Source organism: Nesoenas mayeri (genome assembly GCF_963082525.1).
Source record: "Nesoenas mayeri genome assembly, chromosome: 1".
Classification (NCBI taxonomy): Eukaryota; Metazoa; Chordata; class Aves; order Columbiformes; family Columbidae; genus Nesoenas; species Nesoenas mayeri.
In genome coordinates this window covers 198,625,287-198,647,701 of record NC_137541.1, presented here as the reverse complement: position 1 = coordinate 198,647,701, position 22,415 = coordinate 198,625,287, and the positions used below count along the sequence as shown (strand labels likewise).

The following is a 22,415-nucleotide window of genomic DNA, read 5'->3' as shown; positions in this document are numbered from 1 at the left end:
ATGTACTTCCCTTGAATTTTCCACTGGGAAAAGCCTGAAAGCAGGGCCTTGCTGCTCCCCAATGGCTCAACACCCTGGGAAGCAAGAAGCAGCCCTGATTCATTAGAGCTTCGTAATTCCTAACTTTGTGCTTTTCATAAGTGGTTCTGGCATTACGTTATTCGAGGTGGTGTTGATTAAGCCAGCAATGGTGGTTGCTGCCTTTGGAGCCAGTCTGCTCGGCTCTCCTTTGACAAGCCTGGAAGAGTTTTCCTGCTGCAAAGACACGAGCAGAGGGGAGGGGGGCGAAGACCTATGTATAATTAGGGGATTTTATAGGTAAAAATCAAAGAAATCCTGTCAGAAAGGGGACGGGCGCGTCTTGCGGCCCGGCCCGCGCGGCCCCGTTTCCACGGCAACCGGCAGGGAAGATGTCCGCCGGGGACCGGCCCTGCGGCCAGGCCTTCGCTTTCCGCGCCTTGCCCCAGAAAACCTTCTCCTTCCTGGAGGACAGGGAGATCGGGGACCGACTCCTCAAATGGTGGGAGGGGGAGCCGGAGGGGTGGCGGGCGGGAGAGGCAGGCGGGGCGGGGGCCGGGGCCACCACCGCCCTCAGGGCTCCGCTCGGGGCGGCCGCGGGCCCGCGTCTCTCTCCCCTCTCCCCCCGCGCCGTTAGCGGGAGGTCTCCTCAGTATTTCTGAGGCACGTAACCGCTTGTTCTGGGGTGCAAGGCGCTTATCCTTGTCTTCCAGAATTAGCCTGGATCCATTTCAGATTCGTTCTGATGCTGCTTGAGCAGCGGTCGTGCCGCCCCCAGCCCTCCTTGGAGGCGGCTGAGGACACAAAAAAACCACCACCAACAAAAACGTAGATCAGTCAGAAGAGAGCTTCATGTAGCGTACCTAGGCACATTTGCAGAGTTAATAAGTACTTAGTATGTCTGCAGAATATTTAATCTCATTTCTCCATTTCAGGTCCATGCAAGGCAGGATCACAGCACAAGCGTTTGGTTTTGATCAGCCGTTTAAGCCCTATCAAAAGGATGACTTTGTTATGGTAGTTCCAAGTCCTTTATATTTTAAGTTTATTTTTTTCCATTAAATTGTAGCTATTGGAAAACTGCATGATGGCAAACTTCGTAGCAGTGTTAACATGCTATTTGCCTGCTCACTGTCTCTTTGAAACTAGGTGAAATCACTAAACTAAACAACTAAATAGTTGTGGTGGTGAAGTCTTACTTTGTGGGTTAACTGTCAAGGAAAAAAATTCTAATCTGTGCTAATGTTACTCTTTTTTAAGAGGCAACAATTTAGTCATCCCAGGTTCCCAAGAAGCGGAATCTGAACTGGATGCTGATCTTGGCCACCACATTTAATGCTGAGAAGTCCACCCAAGGGGACACTTCAAATGGTGTAAATGCAGCCAGTACCCTTGCTCACAGCTATTACTGCTTTGTCACAGTAAATACACCAAGCAATTAGGCGTGCATATGAACCACAGATCTGAAAATTCAAGATTTAAAAATTAATTGAGTACCATTGCTTTATACAGCAATTTGGAGCTATCAGCTTTTTGAGACTCAGTTCTCTTACTTATTTTGTGTCCTTCGCTTTTGTTGTCTGCAAAGTCGAATCTGTTCATCTATTTGCAGACAGGAAAAAAATAGTAATCTGTGGTTTTAAAAGCAGTGTGGTTTTTACATCTGTTGTTTTAAAAACAACTCTTTGATTTACTGTATGTCTACTTTATATTGTTATCTGGATAAAGAATTCAGCCTCCTTATGTTTTAAAGAAATTCACACAGAAATAAACCAATATTTCATTTCCTACTGATAAACATCTCAAATGATTGAAGCTTACAAGGTATGCATTTATCCTTTCAATGCTTGTCTCTTTTCAATTAAAAACAAAAATATGACGTTATGAACTCTGAGTAACTGTGAATTAATTGAGAACAAAGGGACCATTACATTATATAGTCTGATCTCTCTGTATCCCAGAGAGGTGGTAAAAAGATTTGGTGACACAGATACTGAAAACCCATCATTTTCTTAGCAGCTTCTCCAATTATTATTGCCTCTTCTTGTATGCACAAGTGTGGGTTTTCTTAATTGGCTTATCTACTTAAACTTGTCAGCTACCAACATTACTATGCATGTCTCCTTTTTTTAAATTCATAAATCAGTAAGATTGAATACTTCAAAACTTACTGTGGATGTTCTCCAACCCTTCAATAACCTATGGATTTCTTCTGTATCTGTTTAATGTTTTTTGTGTGTCTCTACACTTCTCCAAGCTTCAAATTTATTTACAAAATGTAAATTTTACAATCATACTTAGCATTTCATTTTTTACTTCAACAACATTGCATGCAGAGATAGAATTATTTCATCTCTTCTTCCATTTTCTGTACACCCAAGGTTTTAATACAACTTTTTTTGTGTGTTCTTGATCTAAAAAGTGCTCTATGGTAAAACCTTAATACTGCCTGTATAAATATGTACATGAAGATATCTTGAATGTATGAAAGATACTTGCTACACAAACTTCCAAACCCCTGTATTTGGTGGTGCGATATTTAGCATCCAAACTGAAAGATCATACAGAAACTACTTACTAACTGGATCCTTATAATTTGCTTTGAAAATATCCAAAGCACTATAAATGATGATTCCTATTTCATTTTGTTAACTTGTATTCTTTTATTTGAATATTACAGGCATTTTTTAATGATCAAAATGTGAACTCCAGTTTAAGGTTGCTCTCAGCTTCAGGACAATGGACTACATTGGGTAAATTTAGAATAAATTCATCTTAAATTTAAAAGTCTGTATTGTAACAATTTTAACCTAATTTACCATTTTGTAATAATGACAGTTCATATACATGTATCTTCATGTGGTGGAAATATCTTAAAGAATGACTTATTTTACTAAATAATAAGAAAATATTCTTACCCAGTTTGTTATTAAATTGTCACATTTTGCACCTTTTTTTTTCCTTTGACCCCTGGATCGATCTATAAATCAAGGTACTAGAAGTGTTTTTAAATGGTCTGTGACATCCAGTTGACCTGGTCATGTGTCCAGACATAACCAACTGCATTAATTGTGGAATTACAATATTTCCTTATGCAGATAATATCTGGAGAAAGACACTGTTCTGTAGGTGCAACCACCTTATTTAGGACAGCTCTGATTATTGCTGTGTTACAAATGCAAGCTGGGAGAGCAGAAGATGAGAAAGAGCACGCCCCTGAGCTTGTGCGACTGTGCCATCTGCCCAGCAGAAGTGATTGGGGTGTAGAAAGAGCCATATGAGTGGTTGCTCCGGTTGCAGTCACCGCACAAGGTTGACTTCTACTTTGTTGACATATCTTTAACTGCTTATAACACTCCATTATGTCTGTAGATGGAGATAAAAGACTAAAAGCAAACAGCACATGATTTTATGGCACCACTTTGAAATTGTATTTTTGATTATGTAACTGACACACAAAATTTCATGGAAATTGCATGTGACAATGTAATGGGATTTTATGTATAATGTGAACTCTGATATTGCCAAAGTGATTTTCCTTAATAGGAATACTTTAAAATGGGGTAGTGGTAAGTTCTCAGTTCTTTTGGTTTGTCTGCAGGTACTTCACTGTGTATAAATATTTAATGGAGCTTTGGGAATTTTCTAACTTTTCCATTTCAAGTCTCTGGAACTGGCATAGGTTTTCCCCACTATATACAATGACACTAGACATTACCACCTTTTTTGTCAGCAACATCCATTTTCCAAACACTGTATCCAGCTATTAAAACAATTGAAATATATAACATGCAAAAAATATATCATGTTCCTCTTCAGATACCTCTTTTTCACTCTGGCAAGCAAGAAGAAAATAAATATATTTCAAACCATGGGTAAGCCTTCTCCTGCTTTAGGCAAGAAATTTTTTAGGCTATCTGTCTAGCCCATGACTTGCCAGTCCCTGTAGCGAAGGTCAGTAGGTTACATACCTCCTGTTAGGAGTGCAGGGTCACTCGCCAAGTATCCCAGCTTAGCTCCTGATTCTGCTCAATCGTCCACAGCACAGAAGCAACACATTTTGTTCTGAGGACTGGAAGGGTTCCTTTGCTAAATCCTGAACAGCTGGTATAGCCCATTTGCTCTTAAAATTTCATCTTCCCATTCTTTGCCTATTTTTGGTGAGGAATGTTGGCACATTTTTCTATACTTAGTCTTCATGTGCATTTTTTGAAAATATAGTAAGAATTAGTTTTGTGTGGGAGGAGGTAAAAAATAATCTTCTAGTATTTTCTTCTTCAGACATGCCCATATATGAATCCAGATATACCATTTACTTGTCACTGTGGAGTAACTATTTTAGAAACAAGTTCCTGTTCTTAAGAGAAAATACTGGAAATGGGCTTACTTTGCTTTTTAGAAAATGACATAATCTGGGTTGATTCAAATACTGTATTTATTCCCTTGCAAACAAAAATGTAAGGGTTTTTTTTGCAGGGGGGGGAGATATTTTTGGATGCATAATGTAAGTGGGGCTTAGGTAGGTTCTTAGGAACCTCCCTTCTCCTCCTCACCGTGAGCTTGGGTAGAAAGTATTTACAGACCCACAGAAAGGTGTCAGCATTATATAAAACATCAACATAATATTACTTTACGAGAGTGTTTGTTTTCACAATCCTTTTGTCCTTTTCCAAGCTGTGGTCCCCTTTTATCTTCTCACTAAGAACTTTTTTTCTTTTTATTTCAATGGGTGTGGTTTCACTTTCATATTTATTTCTACCTCCTCTCTGTTACTCGTCTGTCTCCTTTTCCTAAAATCTGTTTCTAAAAGTTATTTATTACTTTTTTCTCCTGTGTCTAATCTCATTTTTTTCTTCTCTTGACTGCTTTTTGTCTGCACCTTAATGTTATCAGACCTTACAGTTCTCAGTCTCCATCTGTTAGATCAAAAGGTGGTATAAAACACACAGTCCCCGAGGAATGCGACATGTTCCTCTCTCCCCAGCTCCCCTACTTGCTGAGATTCCTGGTAGGATCCCACAATAGTACATTGTCTCAAGGGCTTCAGCTTTAAAATTAGTTAAAATATAACACTTTAGGTAAATAATGCACAAGGTTATTCTCTAGTCTGCTTCATTTGATCAGATAGATACTTAACTACCTATTCTCACATCACTCTCTTTTTTGTGTTGTAGTAGGGTTATTTTTTTCCTCTTTCCCTGGCTGCATGGCAGAGTACCTGATAGTTCTGACACATGCTTTAAGTCCTCTCTTCATCTCTTACTCTCATATTTCTTAACTAGAAGCAACAAAAGGAACAAACTTGATGCATACCAACTTATATCTTGAGTCTTGTATTTTTAAATAGCTGCATTGAAAGCTAAATAGTCGTTTTTCCTTGGACACATTGCTGTTTTTGCACCTGTCATCAGTCTTGGGGAAGCATGAGTATATCTGCTTAAGCTCAATTAACACTTGAAAAGTTATCTTCAAAGGGATAGGATTACTGTCTTTTTTTTTTTTGTAAATAAAAATTTAGCATATGCCTAAGAAAGACTTTTGACTTGCTGTATGTACATGAAGCTCTAACAATTGCTGTCTTTGGAATGGAGTTTTAAAATCTGGAAGGTAATCTTAACAATTTGTTAGGCTACTGTCACAGGTTATCATTTGAAAAAAATTTAGACATCATTTGAACCTTTAAATCATCAGCTTACACCTTTTACTTTTGAAATACCATCTTTTTAGTACAGAGCACTGAACTTGTATTATGTACATTATATATAAACAGTTTTGTAAATAGTAAGTTACAAGAGATTTCCCTGCGATAAAAATCTTTCTTAAACTTTGAAGGAATTCTAAATATACCTAAGCTGGGGCTTATGTGCCTCATAGTAGATATGCAAGGTTTTAATTTACAAGTATATTGGCAGCACTTTATAGATATTCCAGAGCTGGCTGCCATAAGAAGCTTAATCTGCTTCAGCACTTCTCAGCTCCTTGTTTTCCAATTGCAGAGTTGTGAGGGCATTTCTTCTTCCTATTTTATTGCTCACTTTTACAGTGTTATTAAAACTGGTCACTCTTTTCCAGGAAATTCTGAATCTCCAATTTCAAATCTCACTACTCAAGTGGAGAATAGGAGCTTCCACTATATTTAAACTTTTCCATTTATAGTTTGGTTTTCTGAACTACTGAATAGATTACAAAGCTCTTGATTTCTTTTTCCTGATGAGAGTTTTCATAAAATCTTGCTTCAGAGCAGAAGTGTGTCTCCTTTCCTCCCCCTCCCACAATAAAATCCTAACAATTCAAAGGCCTATAAATAGCTCAATTTCTTACACTTTGAGCTCAATCACCAGGAAAATGTAAGATGTCTCTTTTTTCTCAAGTCATTTGACATCTGATTTTTATTAGTCTGGACTCCGTTTTTGAATCATAGGTCTTTACAAAATCATTTCTACGTTAGAGGCTGATTTAGCTCTTTTTAAATCTCTTATGAAATAAAAATTCTATCCCTTGGAAAGGAAGCTAGACTATTAGAAGAGTCTCATGACAGGGGGGCGGGCAGGAAGCATAAATAAATAAAAATCAGTTGTAGGGTTTGATTTTGTTCTGTTGTTTTTGTTTTTTGTTTCTTTGTTTTGGTTTGGTTTTTTGTGAGGGTTTTTTTTTATTTATTTTTGCATTTGTTTTTTGTTTTGTTTTTTTTCCTTAGTTTATGAGGCTGTAAGTCATGGGGTTTTTTTACTTATGATTTTGGTTACATAATTTGATTTTTTTTTATAGTCACTATGTGGACAGGTAGAAGAATGTCCTTAACCTTTTTTCTTTAATGAAAGGTACCCTTTTTTATAACCATATCTGTAGATGTGAAGCGAAGCAATTAAACGCCAGGATTTTCTTTATAGTCGATTTTCTTTACATCACATTGGCCCACTAAAATAATTATAAGATTTCATTCCAGTATTTTTACCTTAAGTAGACACACTTCCAAGCCATCAACTTGTAACTTCTCTTTAATTTTTTTATTAGTGTTGATCAGGTAGGTGGTACTGTTTACATGGAGTTAGATACCAAAATGCCAATCCAAATTCACTTACGAATAAATAATCTCTGTGTAATAATATATGGGAGAAGTTCCGAAGACTTTTTGGAAATGCGGCAGCAAGAGAAATTTTAGGTTATGCTATGCTTGCAAAGATTAGGATCACAATGAACTGATAGGTGCTCTTGGAAGCATCATGGCTCATACATCCCTTTTTGGCATGTTTCTATTCCTGAAGTACTGTCACCTAGAGTGAAATTTGGACATCTCCTAAATGCTAGTCTTCAGTGATCCTGTAGGTCAGTTTGTCAGGACACCACTTAATTTTATCTTTAATTGTGTGGGCAGAAGCCTTTTGATATTGTGATGTTGTTGACCAGTCTCCCATCAAGGGGAACCTGCAGAGGAGAAGAGATAAAAGTAAAGTCACGGGAAGCTGGAATGCTGAGAATATGATCTCTGCCGAGACGCTTTGCCCTGGTGTTGCTTGTTCGCTCTGTTCATGCTCGCTTGTGGCCTCCTCCCCTCTCTAGTTCAGGAGCACTTTGAAGGGTATTCAGGGGGACTTGGAGATGAGAACATGGTGTAACATTTGGTCTGAACACTTGGACTATAGAAAGCAGACAGAACTGGACTGAGTCCAGAGCTTCTTAAACATGGATTCTAATGCTATTTGAGATGCCGTAAGTTATCTAACACCATGCATACAGATTTGTAGATGTAACACTGTATGGAGAGAAGATATGTGCCCTTATGGAATGATACCTCACTAAGTAAAATGCTGTAGGGTATCTCAAATGGCAATAGATGTCCATGAGCAACAGGATCATCTCTTGGATAAAGTGCACTTAATGATTACAGAGATAATACTCCTGATTCATATAGGAACTGCTGATAGTACCTTTTTCATCTCCTGAAATAGCTGGTTAGTAAAGCTTACAGCTCCAAAATAATTTTTCAAGAACATCAGATATAATACTTAACAAAACAAAGATTTGTCTGGGCTGTGTTCAGTTTGGTTTTCACTTTGTGGGGTGCTGCTAGCAGCTATTGACTTTTGTACTTCATTATGCCAGATTTGGTCTTTGTCCACAGACTCTTCAAGGCCTAAGCTGTGGAATATGATTTTCTAAGGGTGTGACCTAATGTGACTTTGAGTTTCACATGGTGTTTCATGTATTACTTGTTTCAACTGATAACATTGCCAACAGAGGGAGCAAACACATGAGCCTTTATAGAAGGTAGTGTTCAGATGAATTTAATGTTTTCTTTGTGCTTGTTTCTTTCTTAGCTTTCTTTTATTTTGAAGGGACCGTATGATTGAGTCATACTTATGTGATCTGTATTTTTTTAAAGAATATGCCTCACACAACCATTTAGAGAAGATGAATATTTCCACGCTGTATCAAATTATGAATTATTGTAAAACCCTTAGTACATGGAAATTCTCCTATTTTATTTATAGCAAGAGACTTGAAGTGAAGCCTTCCTATATATTCTAGGTTCCAAAGTGATAGATATTGAAGCTACAGTGGTGCCCTGTACACAGACTTCCATGTCATTTTTCGATCGCCTATACTCTGAAGGAGTTATTAGAGAAACTGGAGACATTGTGAAATGTTATGATGACTATTACGATGACATTCTCATCTCTGATGAATTAAGGAAGGTCAGTATAGCAATGAATAATTTCTTACCGTAAAGACATATTTTTCATGGTTTGTTGGTTTGTTTGTTTGTTTGTTTCTGACAATGCATACTTTCCATGCTAAATATGGGCATTGATAATCATGTGATAGAGAAGACCAAGGCACTGTAGCGCCTGAATGTGTGAAATCAATGGCTGTTTTCTAGGTGGATCCTCTTTCCCTTTTGGGTGGGAGAGAAAAGTAAAACATTCTTCTGCCCACTCTTGTCTCAAGCAGCCAGTGCTTGGCGGGGGCAGGGGAAATACAGCTGCTCATTTGCCCAGGAGGGGAAGACAAGTGGTGCTAATGGACACATTCCATGAAACTCAGAGCTGTGGGTCCCCACGATCTTCCAGGTAGTGGATTAAATGGAATGTACTCGTAGCTACATCCTGAAGTGTTCCTGGCCGGAATGCTGACCGTATCATATGTGAAGGCGTTTAAGTAAAAGCATCCTCATATATTTTCACTGAAACGAAGGAGAGGAAACTACGAAAAGGGAAATTAATTTTCAGTGTAACACTGGAAAAGGACTAAATATAACTCCCAAACAGGCCTGCAAGGTAAAGACTGTTTGTTATACTCCAGTGGATGTGTTGGAGTGCAGATTATTCTGAAAAAGAATCTAACAGTGACACCTTCTTAATCAACAGATGTCTTCACTGTGTTTCTTTTGACTTCATAACCTAAACAATTTTTTTTTTTTACTTACGTTTGTTTAGCATTAGCATGGTGTGGGAGAACTGGATTTTGCTCTTCCTTGTATATATAATCACCATAAGTACTTAATAATTATAGAGTTGCACTCATTTTCACTTGGCAAAGCCTTTGAAGGCAACGTATTTGAACCAGTGACACTGGTTATGGGATGTGGCCTGAAATACTGGTCTGTCTTGTAAAGTTCTGGGAAAAGGAGAGAACTCAAGCTCATGTTTGAATTTCAGCTGTGGTTTGTAGCCTAGCAATTCAAAATACTTTGTATTTATTTATAAGTCGGGTATGTGTGAAATGTTTTCTGAAAAGTAAGTATATTGGATGTAGGAAAGTTAGAGGCAACATTTAAAATAAGCTATCATTGGAGTTTCAGTCTCTTTCCATTTTCCTTCCCTTGGAAGGGATGTGTGTGTCTGCATTTACTAGTTGAAGGATTCACATTTGTTTGAAATGAACATGATTCCTATTTGTAAGACATAACATGGCAGAAAGAACGAAGAGTGAAAATCTTCCAGGAACTGACATCAAACCAGTCAGCACCCCAGGAGGTCAGTCTGTAGGGGGCAGCAAACTGCCTGTCTCCTGGTGTCAGGAGTGGCCTTCAACTTGCAAAACTCCAGGTATCTGCCCTACCTGCCACACCTTCACTTGCTTCAACCAAGAAGGGGATTGGGATCCATATTAGCAGCTGCTGCCCAGATCCTTCTTCACTCAGGTTGTGTAGTGATGTTATAAAGAGGGCCAGAGAGCAGGAAGCTCGTGTCTAGCTTTGCCCAGTTTGCCTGGGTTGGCAACTGCAGTTCGGCTGCTGTGACTCAGACATCTTGTAGCCATACTGAGTTATAATTCCTGTCCACCCTTACAGTGGGCAGTGTTGGGACTGACCCAGCAAGTCGTCTGTGTTCACATAATATGCTTGGAGGCAGCTGGATAGCACGTCTGGTTTATCCAGGCTACAGATAAAGGCTCCCTAGCGTCTGCAGTGAAGAATGGTGTGACTTTAAGTGATCTTCTCTGGGAGATCCTTGGGATTCCTTCACTAATGTGAGATACCTGTGTAAACTTAGAGTGAAAAAAAGCAAATGCAGGCAAAGTTACCAAAGACAAATTAATTGGCATTGATTGACATACCAAATATAGCTAGATTATATTCAGATTATTGATTGTTTTGTAAGTGTGATGGGCAAGTAACCAGTGCATAACAAGACTCTTCAAAAAGCTTCCCTTATGTCTTGTGGACACAGATCTGACAGTGATTCTTCTTTATATAATATCTATAAATTTTGTACATAATTGCGTCATTGGAAGAAGGATTTAGAGAGAAGTACTTACTTATTTCCATCCCTAGTTCATGTATTTTATATGGACATAAACTCTGTGTGACATATAGCAAAGTAGTTGCACTGTTTATAAACTTAATCTCAAATAAGATATTTTCCTCTATTTGACTACTTTGTTATTTTCTTGTTCCACAAGGTCTTGCTTCTGGAAGATTCAGACCATTATGACTTATTCAGTCAATTGGATCGCCAGGAATTTCTGTTCTGTCTTTTTAAGCATCTTTGCATTGGAGGGACTCTTTGCCAGTTTGAGGATGTAGTTGAGCCATACTTAGAAACTACAAAAGCTTTATATAAAGACTTGGTGAGGTAAGCGACTTCTGTTTTATACAATTGTATATGTATGTGCTATGCATAGATACTTTGTGTCGATTTGTTTAGATTTATTGTGCATTATTGCTTCAAACATGGAGCTGTTATTTAATCAATCTACAAGCTTATTTGTGTTCAACTATCAAAAAAACAGGTAACAATGGAAGTAGTACGATAACAAAATATAGGTAATCTTAATGGCATCTATCCCACATAAAAACTTTTAAAATATTACATATATGAACCTCGATGTTTTGTAATTCACTCCCATTTTAAAGATTTTTGTTTCTGTAATGGAAAACATGACATGGCACTGGAACCAGAATATGTTCCCATTGCCATTGACAAAATATAAATAATTAAGTGTTGGATGTATAGTCTTGGACTACTTTCAAGCTGCTTTTGGCTTAGGATTTAAAAACTGAAATGTTTAAGTTGACACACATTTTTTGACAGGTCTGCTGCATGGAATTGTTTGGAATTTTGTATTTTTTTTTTTCTTGAGATCAGAGGTGATTGATCAGAGGTTCTAAAAAAAAAAAGGGGGGGGCAATTTTTTTCCTGGTTTTGATATGTCCATATGCTGATTCTCTGATTGACAAAATTTCTTATTTCCTGGCCAGTGGGAAATGGAATGTAGTTGTTGGTTATGCAAAGACTCATTCCTAGCTAAACTAATGGGAATATGAAGATCATAAATGAGATTACTAAAATTTTGTATTATATTACACTTTGCCACTAAGTATTTGTGGGATAGCATAAAGAACAATATTAACAATGGAAAACAATTGCAGACCTCTGACATGTGAGCTCGTACAAGAAATCTCATAGAGAAGATACTAAGTCATGCACCCGAATGTACACTAGAGAGGCTTAGTGTACAGATTGGTATTTTTCTTCCTTCTCAGTTCTATTTGGAATGCTGTGATAACCAACTGTTACTTCATCTCCTATTTTAAGATTATACAAAAGCATATTAGGAAAAAAGTCATGTAAGATGTATTTGCCATTAAGTCTGTTCTTAAAATATTTTTGGTTAAACTTAAGAGTAAAATTTATATATCTGAACAAAGATACAGTGAAAGGATTAGACCCAGTGATCTTGATCACCTGAATATTTCTTCACTTCTGTAGCACTTGTGTATAGCTTGCTGTATTCAAACAAAATATTTAAAATATTTGGGGGATTTTTGGTGGGTTTTTTTTCAATACTTAACCAAAGAAGCTTACAAAACTTTAATAACTTCTAAGCAGCTTTCAGATTTCACAGTGGTCAGTACTTTTCAGGGTCCAAGTTGATTTAGTCATAGGCTGTTTCCCAGGTTCACCTAAAATATATTATTTAAATAGGAGTAAAACAGTTTATACTTTCAGAGAAAACACTGAAACAGAGAAATTGAGCATTATCAGTTTTCCAATAAGTTTTTTTTAGAAATAGCAAACTTGGATTGCTGTATTTATTAATTTGAATATTGTGGTTAGTCACCAAAGCTTTCCATTTAGTGTAATTAGTTTTGATATTTTCATATCATACATAGATGCAAATCAAGTGGGTTCCTTAGAAACAGAGTATGATGTAAAAGGTTCTATCAGTGCTTCAGCTCTACCCTCCTCTTTCTTTTAAATCGTTCGCTCTGCACTTGAAGCAAGCTGTTTGCTACCCTAATCCTTGGCTTTAGCTGACTCTGCATTGACCACAGCTGCTTCTGCTCTTGTGTTATTGAACTGATCTAGGACAAAGCACAAATCCAATCAGTTCCTTCACTTCATTGCTTCCCGTTGCTGTTGTTTTCTAACAGGTTAAAGTTTTGTTCTAAGCCACTCCTTTTCTTTAGCTTCCTGTCTCCTTAAACCTTTCCCCTTCTTTTTCCTTCTCCTGCTGTAAAACCTGATAAGGATGTCAAGTAGTTTTTGTTAATTTTTTTTTTTTAAAAAAAAAGCAGCTGCCAAAATCTTCCTCACAATTTCATCCTGCTTTCAAGGTTTGCTTTTTCTATAACCTCAACCTGTTCCCTATTGGCCCTTCATATATTTTTGTGATTTTTTTTTCTCTTGTATGCTACTTCTTTCCTTTATACAATATCACAGAAAGCTTTTCAAATCCATTCCTTTGTTTTTTGGTGTTTGGGTGGGGGGGTTTTGTTTGTTGTTTTGTTTTTCCAGTTGACAGCTTGCTTTGTATCCTTCAAAGTTTTAAAGTACATCTACACAGTTCATGTGACATAACTGTTCCTCAGTATTTATCTACCACATGTCTCCCAATTTCCATGCCTATAAATGTCTGCTGGTTTCTCACTGCCAGTGGAGCTGGCATTAACACTGACTAGCAGCTGAAAAAGAAACTCACAATTTAACTAAATCTTTTATCTTGCTTCTTTGATATTAAGTTCTCAGCTGGTCCCATGAAAAAAGCTTTTGATCTTGACATTTCAGACTTTCTCTCCTCCTTCACAATCATGGTTATCTCCTGCTTTGCCTCATTTCTCCCTGCCCCCAGTTTCTTGAAAATGATGTTGCTATTTTATTGCCATCTTCTTAAAGAGAGAAAAAGCCAGTGAAAGGATAAGCAATGCAGCTCTGAAGAGGGACACTCAGGTCACAGTCTTGACTTAATTTCAAATTCTAGTCCATGTTGTACACTGTGTTACTTCATTTTTGCACAAATTGCACCAGAAAATAAAGCAATGAAAACTGTTTACCAAACAGTTCACCTTCAAATTCCTGTTGAAAACCAACTATTATTTAAATTATTATTTTCTACACTCCTGTCCTCCATCTGGTTTCTTTTTATCTTGGATTGCAGTCTCATTGATACTTTCTACTCTTTATAACGTGATACTAAAAACTTTTTGTGGGATTAAAAATTCTGTAAATGTATTCTTCTTAAGCTTTCATTTTTATGTCTTGAGGGCTCAGAAAGCTGGGTGAAAAACAAATGATTAGTACATTAATTATTAGCTGCTAGCTGATATGCATTGAAAAATTAGCCCCTACAGATGAACTTAGACTAATCATTACAGAATCACAGAATGTCAGGGATTGGAAGGGACCTCAAAAGATCATCCAGTCCAATCCCCCTGCTGGAGCAGGAACACCCAGATGAGGTTACACAGGAAGGCATCCAGGAAGGTTTTGAATATCTCCAGAGAAGGAGACTCCACAGCCTCCCTGGGCAGCCTGTTCCAGTGTCTGTCAACCCTCACTGAGAAGAAGTTTCTTCTCATATTTAAGTGGAACCTCCTGTGTTCCAGTTTAGACCCATTGCCCCCTGTCCTATCATTGTTCGCCACCGAGAAGAGCCTGGCTCTATCCTCCTGACACTCACCCTTTACATATTTATAAACATTAAACATTAATGAGGTCACCCCTCAGTCTCCTCTTCTCCGAGCTAAAGAGACCCAGCTCCCTCAGCCTTTCCTCATAAGGGAGATGTTCCACTCCCTTAATCATCTTTGTTGCCCTGCACTGGACCCTCTCCAGCAGTTCCCTGTCCTTGAACTGAGGAGCCCAGAACTGGACACAATATTCCAGATGTGGTCTCACCAGGGCAGAGTAGAGGGGAAGGAGAACCTCTCTCGACCTACTAACCACCCCACTTCTAATACACCCCAGGATGCCATTGGCCTTCTTGGCCACAAGGGCAGAGTGCTGACTCATGGTCATCCTGCTGTCCACCAGGACGTGTTTGTAGAGATATAAATCACCACTGCTTGGTCCTGTAACAGTTTTTCTCATGGAAAAGAGCCTTGGCATGAAGAGTTACACAAAGTGTCTCTAGTGCCAGAGTGGCAAACCTATTATGAGCTTTTTCCCACTTCTCTTTCTTACAGCCTTTTTTGTAGCCTTTCCTGACTTCTAGCTCCAGGGCACTGGCAGTCAAAGTAGTTCCAAATGGTTTGAGATTTCATTTTATTACAGCATTTCCATGTACATTGCTTTATTATGAGAGAATGCAATAATCTTTTGAAATTAACCACTCTAGATATTTTACAAGCACAACTAGGGAATTCCAAATACAACTATTTAATGGCAGACATTTTCTCCTTTGTAGAAAAGATTAATAATTACTTCCTAATGACTTCATGTACAACTTGTTGTCTTTTACTAATCCAGCAGTAATTAGTCTGTGACTAGTTAAATCCATCCAAAATGTTAGCATTGCGTCACGCTGTGTAATCCAAATAATTTCAAAATCCTTGTTGTAGAATTTTTGGTTCAGTTGAAGAATACATGTAACTTCTCAATACATATAACCTCTGAATCTTTGTTGATAAATCTTGTCTGTACTTAACCCTGACAGTGTCTCTCCATGGCAACAGCCACTGTAGTCTCTTATAGTCATTGTTGTCTTCTTCCTTCTGTGACATCTCCATGACATTTCCCCCATAATAAATGAATTTATATGAAAGCCCTGAATTGTTCTTTTAATGTTTGGAAAGATTAATAAAATACTGCTAGTAAGGTTAGGATATAAACAGAACCCAAAGTGAATTGAGAGATGATAAGAAACTTTGCTCTTCATAAAAAGAGAACAGGTGGACATGAAAATGATGAAGGAACTACCATATTCAATAAACAGTTTAGAAGTTAACAGTTTGAAAGAAGAAAGGGGGATATTAGGACTGTTTGTAAGGAAGTGCTATCATCTTCAAGAAGACAAGGTAGTTTTTTTCTAAAACCTTTTTTTTGGGGGGGAAAAAAAAGGAGCAAATGAAATTGTCAAAGGCAAATTGCTGGTTTCTTTCAAGTCAGGAAGGGATGAATCCCATCTGATTTTGGCAGATATATTATTTTGCCTTAGAAATGAAGAAAAGTACTAGAAATAAACACTCTGAAAAATGGCTTACAGGAAGCTAAGGACAAGCGGAAAATTTCTGAAGGGAGTGGAATAAAGAGGAAGCTTTATTCTCTGTCACTCCTTACTTTGGTATCCTAGATATAAATCACAGAAAAATTAAGAAACTAGAAATGAAAAATTACTGTTTTCAGACACAGGAATGTGAAGCTAGAACACAACTGCAGCTTTTGAGGGTGTTGATGTAAGGTAGAAAGTGCTGCTCCCACTGACCTCTGCCTTGTTCTGAAAGCTGTCACTCTTTCAGCAGAGATAGTTAAACAGTTCCTGAACTGCTGCAGTTTACAGCCTGGTACGTTACCATAAACCCACATCTAGTTTAGTTTATCTTAATGTGCTGGTCTGTAAACTGCAGTGGTGCAGGAGCTGAGTCATGAACCAGCTGAGCTGATCCCGGTTGCGAAGGCAGTCGTTTCCAGAGGGGTGGTGAAGCAGACAACTGGGGTTTCAGCAATGCCGCCTTAATCCCCTGTTGAGTATATCAACATGTCAGTTCCAAAAAAAAATTCCAGGAAAGCCTCATTACTGACTCACCACAGGAAAGACCAACTTCACAGTATAGACTTAATTCATACACAACTGTGTCATTACTTTACAGATGAAATCAGTTAATTGGAGACTCAATTTCTTTTATTGGATGGAGAGATTGAATCAACAAAGAGAATGTTGTGTTGATTTGGGGTTTGTTCTTATAAAAAGAAGCTCTGCAAAAGCAGCAGTAATAGGGGCGTTGCTGTCACAGACAGCTTGGAGCTGGTGCAGTGCACCGCTGGGCTTGTGTTGGACGCACATCTTCCAGCAACCTGGCTACATTAGGACCTTTCCCAGGAACAGAACCTGTCTATGACAAGGCAGGTTTTGAGCTATGAATTTCATGGAACTGTACGAGTATGGGATTTATGAGGGTCAACGGCTCTTCAGTGAGTTAATGTAAATAGGAATCTGTGAAATTACATAAATTAATAGAAGTGACATGACCTAATTTATGAAGAAATGTAAGTATAACTTAAAGCAGACCTGAGAAAAAGTGATACTTTGAAAATACTTAGTGTTATTAGTAATTATAATGGAAGCAATGGCAGTCTTCACAACAAACACAGTCTACAAATACAAATATCCAGAACTAATACCATCCTAAGTTGCATAGCTATCTATATATACAACGACACAAAGGAGGAAAAATGAACCTGAAATATAATTATATTCATTAAAAATGAGCTAAAGTCTGCATTTCTTTACCAGTACTGCTGCTGCTTCTTGTGGTCTGTATTAAGATGCAGTTCACTTCACAGTTTTTTTTCTCAAATAATATGTGAAAAGTTTTTTACAAAATATTTAGCTGAATAACTTTTCATAGCTATCAAAATGCAAACTTTATATTGGAGTCATGTAGGCCTGGGTAATATTGCTCTGATTTAGTAGCTGAAAACAGTGAAACCAACTCATATGACTAGATACATTCAACAGTTTTCAGTACAATGTCTTAATATTCATATTCTCTAACAATGGCCAACATACCTTTTCATGGTCAATGTGGTTGAGTTCAATTTTTAACTATTAATTTGAACTTGATAATATTTGAGTGAAAACATGGTACTCATGTTAAACATTTGTTTATTAAATTAAGTATTCCCATAACGTATGTATGTATTATTCCCTTGTATTTCAGTGTTCGGAAGGATCCTGAAACAAAAGAAATACATATTACTTCTACAGTCTTCAGGGTGTCTGCATATGTAAGTATGAATATTTTTTTGGTACAGGAATTTATTTGAAGTAACATGAATAACATGAAAATAGTGAATTGACATTTACACAAAGAAAGCATAATATTCCATTTTAAAGGGTTATTTTTCTATAGTTGTTGCCATTTTTTAATATGAACTCTTTCCCTGATCTTATCCTTTCTTGTCCTCTTTACTAACTCTTCATCAGCAACCACCAACTAAAGCTGGCTCACTAACAACAGGTTTACTGGATTACACTGGAAATCGTAGTAGTCATCTAGAAACTAGTTTACAAAAAAGACACATGTATTTGGGTCTGAATAATTCTGGAGCTTGATCTGCATGAGATAGCATGGAGGTTTAAGAATCTCCTCTTGACTTTGTATAGTTCTGTTTTCAGCAATGTTGCTGGAGCTTTCTGAACAGTTTGTATTGCATCTGTTTCTGTAAAGACTGCAAGAAGTTTAGTGCACAACGAGGCTGGGGAGTGAGATGACTGCTAGCTGCTTTTCCCCTCCCTTGCCAAGTATCACTCCTATCTGTTTCTCTTGCAAAATCATACATTTACCGTCAAGATAAGTTCGAGAACTGTCTGCATGTTTATGAGATTCAGCATATCTGTCATTTAATTGTTAGAGTAGGATGAACTGCTACAAATTCTTCTTGAGTAACCAGAATATGTAATAATTAAATGTCAGATAATGTTCCTGCTTTCAAAAGAACTGGCTGATGTCATTTCAGACTGCACAAACTTCCCTGTAGGTTGCCAATAGCTCTGTTGTTCATCTGTGGGTCATCATCTAAGTACTATGAGTGATTCATAAAAGGCTTTTGAAAGGTTTTGAAAATAAGCACTTTATGGGTGTATCAAAATTTACCTTTCTACGAGGCTGCAGACTGTAATAAAAATAAAATAGAAAAGCAAAAACCTGGTAACTTGGTGTTCTTCTGTTATCACTGTTTCCTCCCTGTCTCTAAATCAAATGTGTTGATGTGAGCTTTGCAGATTTCTATGTTTAGGTAGATGCATGATATTTAACAACTCCCATAACTGTCTCTGCCACACATTTAATAACAAGTTTAAAAAAAAACCAAAAAAACCACAAACAAACAACAAAAAAACCCCACACAAAAAACCAAACCAAAACAAAAAACCCCACAAATTTCAGCAACTTTTTTGAAAACAAAAAAAATGGACAGACAAAACAAAATCCAGCGTAAATACAGAGCATGCTATCCTCCCTGTAGCCTTGAGGGAAAATTGGGCTTTGCTGCACATTCTGAAAACCTGTGAGGTGAAGGAAAGTTCTGAAATTCTGGTTTCCATTTAAGAACATCCTGAAGAATATTATCTCAGAATAGAGAAAGATTTAAATGGCTATGTCTACTATTCTTTAAACTCTACTTGGAAATACATGAAGGGCACATACGGGAACATAAATGTCTTGTGCTTGTGATGAAAAGTTTCTCTCAAGGAGATAACTACTGCAGTAGATTTAGTTTCTGAGTTCATTTGGTAAATAACTGTAGGGTGTGTTATTATAATCTGAATGTAAAGCCATGTTTTCTTGGTTTGTATCTGAAAGAAACAGACATACCTTCTTAGCCTGATATAAAGTAACAAAACAAAACAGAAAAAGCTGTTATGGTAAAAGTGATGCGAAGCTGAGAAGCTGGAAGAATGTTCATTTTTGCAAGATGGATTAATCAATGGACAAATAAATATATTTGTATATTTGCACAAGTACAAGTGGCATCAGGAATTAAGAACTTTACGTGACACCATCATTTCCTTTTTGTTTGTTTTTTAAGCTGTGGGTAAGAAACCCTGGTTTTGGAAACAGTATCTAAAAAAGCACATTATCAGAGATGTAAATATTGCAAGGTATTAAGGTGTAGTTGTAAATGTCTGTAGATCTGTTTAACGTCAAAATTCAATGGATCTGGGCATTTTAAGAGAAATAATTTTAAATCTTGTGACCAAGTAGTCTGTGGAACTCCAAATACCCTTGAGAACTCTGAGGCTTGCACATAATGAAACATTGTCACAGCTGAAGTATTTGGATGCCAACTGGTATTTTAGAAGTTTATTTACCTGAACCCTAAATCTGGCAGTGTTAGAAATCAGTGTAATACATAGTTTATGCAAAACCTATTTTTTAAAATGTTGTTTAAATCATGTAGGTTTGAGCGGTTCATCAGGATCTTTATTTCTATATTACACTATGCATTATTCTGTGCATATGGACTCTTGGATCATCAGCTGATTACATGTGTTCCTACAAAGAAAAAATAAAATAATGCTACTCTAACATCAGTAAATCAATTCTTACACCCCTTGCATATCTGAACTGAAGCCCACACTGCGATGGAATTTGTATGATTCCTAATTCATGTACATGGACCCTATTGCTCTAAAAACCAGAGTACGTCTGTGCAAGTTCCAGAGCCTTTATGCTCGAGTATTTTAGTGTTTTCAAGACCACTTATACCAATGAAAATTAATTTAAGAACCCTTTTCATTTAATTAGATTATATTTATTATTTTCCTGATACCAGGTTTGGTGTATTCTGGAGTTTCTTCAAGTGCCTCATCTCCAGAACTTAACTCCATTTTGTTCTTGAGTTCTTGAACAAATTTTTAGCAAGCTAACACTGCCTTTGCGCAGGCAAAACCTTAAATGACATTGGTTGATTCCATAAGGACTGCTGGAGTGGGATCTCCAGTAACAATGGGAAAATAAGTTTAACCAGCAATCACATCTTGATGATGGTCTTCTCTTGCTTTTTTTTGTTTTTGTGCATGAGCTTAAGTTATTTTTGGATCGAATTCCAAAAGTTTTTTGATGCTGAGTACTGGAAAATCTTAAAGCTTGCTCTCCTTGCTGTAATTGCAAATCCAGTGTTTGTTACACATGTATCCCTAAAACACACCTGAAGAGAGCTCGGCATCTTAATATTGGACCTACAGAACTTGTATGCTGCATTGCTTAAAATCAGAATGCTATTTTTAGCTTGTGGCATTTGGCTACCTTTGGAAAATTCTGTGAATAAACATTATCAAAACTCCACCTGTCTTAAACAATGCTTTTACGGTGGTGCTTATCTTAATTTAAGATTTATGATCTGGAACAATCCCTCAAAGGAAGAGACAGAATATATGTTACGGTGTTCATCCTCTTTGAAATAACAGGAGAAAATGGGACACTAGCAGCAGCTACTGGATAAATTCACAAATGGTCCTCGGGGTAGAAATTGGAACCCAGACCTTTTCCTTCTGATCCGCTTTAGCCACTGAGAGGTGACAGGGTTTTTTGTTTCCCTGGTTCGAAAAAAAGATGGATTATTTTATGCAAAGGAAGACAGCTTCAACAAAAGAATGTGAGAGATGTGCCTCTAACCTGGAGTAGTCTGTAGTCCAGGAGTTTAAAATTTTCCTGGAGAAAATGGACAATATGTGCAATATAGCAATTTCCCTCAGGAAAAAATAATGGGACAGAACCTAAATCTCTTCAACTGTTGTATAAAGTGTTGGGGAGTGGGAGGAAACTGGTTTATGTTTTAAAAGAAAGGAGGAGCTACGTATTTGTTGATGTAGATATAAATCAACACTCCATCTAGTATCTGGATCCCGTCTGGATTTGTGGCATGTGTCGAGCTGCACTGCTCTGACAACACTGAAGATTAATTGACATGTGCAGACACAGGATGTCAAATTGAAGAGCTCCGTTCTTGTGTTGGTTCTTAGCTGAGCCTGTTCTTTCAGAATGAGGATTTTGGGGCTAGGTGCCCAGATTGCCCTCAAACACTTCCTGAGGATCAGCACACAAATTGTTTTCAGTAACAGCTGAAGTTGTTAATAAGAGTTGTAATTAGGGTTTTCCTTAAATGCAAGTATTTAAAACTGAACAGATGCATTAGCAAAGGTTAAGTGAAAAAGAATTACTGATAGAACAGCTTTATGTATTAACATAGAATCCCTAAATGATTTTGTTTCAAAGGAAATTATTGGACCTCTGTATATTTAATCATCTGTATTTTACGCTCTAACTATGTAAACATATATGTTTAACTTTACGCTTTATATTAATATTACATTTACCTCAAGCTTATTGGAACTATGCAGACAGAACTACTGTGCATTTTGTAGTGTCAGGATCCTCATGGAGACATAATGCTGCTCAAATGAACTATGACGCATTCGTTCTATTTTGCCATGAAATAAACTGATACCATTGGAACAAAATGATGCATTTCATTCAGATTTTATTACTTCTCTCATGGGTATCTGTTGCCTCTAATACTGGGGTTTGTTTTACTTCCTCTCAGGATGATCATGGCCTGTGCTACCCATCGAGCAAAAGCCACGAACAGACTTTCGCTTACTTGATTGTGGATCCCTGCAAGCGACACGTGCACACTCTCTATCACTGCTTTGGTGGAGGCTTATTTAGTAACTAGTTACCAGCCTGGCTCTTCTCCAGTTCTATAATGGAGGTGCCCTGCTCTGTGGACGGATTCAGGTTTAAGTTTCCCGGCTCGCTCAGGAAGGACGTGCTGCTCCATCACACACTCGGAATGGCCACACGGTCACGTAGATGTTGCGACGGGGGTAGCAATAACAGTTTTGTGTAACTTTTCTGTATTGAAAAAGCATACTGATTGAAGCTGTTTTCCTGGCAGTTTTGTCCTCTCTTCCCTCACCCATTTTATCTAATAAAAGGTTGTTTCTCT

General features: G+C 37.5%; 1 protein-coding gene across 1 annotated transcript; it reads left to right on the top strand.

Annotated features, from left to right (window-relative positions):
• Nucleotides 1-410: 410 nt before the first annotated feature.
• Nucleotides 411-22,142, top strand: CFAP300 (cilia and flagella associated protein 300; the record flags this gene model as incomplete). The annotated part of the gene is made up of 7 exons (XM_080348114.1): nt 411-520; nt 954-1,035; nt 2,699-2,771; nt 8,548-8,714; nt 10,924-11,096; nt 17,624-17,690; nt 22,011-22,142. The coding sequence occupies 7 exons, from the start codon at nt 411-413 to the stop codon at nt 22,140-22,142; spliced, it is 804 nt and encodes a 267-aa protein (XP_080204240.1).
• Nucleotides 22,143-22,415: the final 273 nt, after the last annotated feature.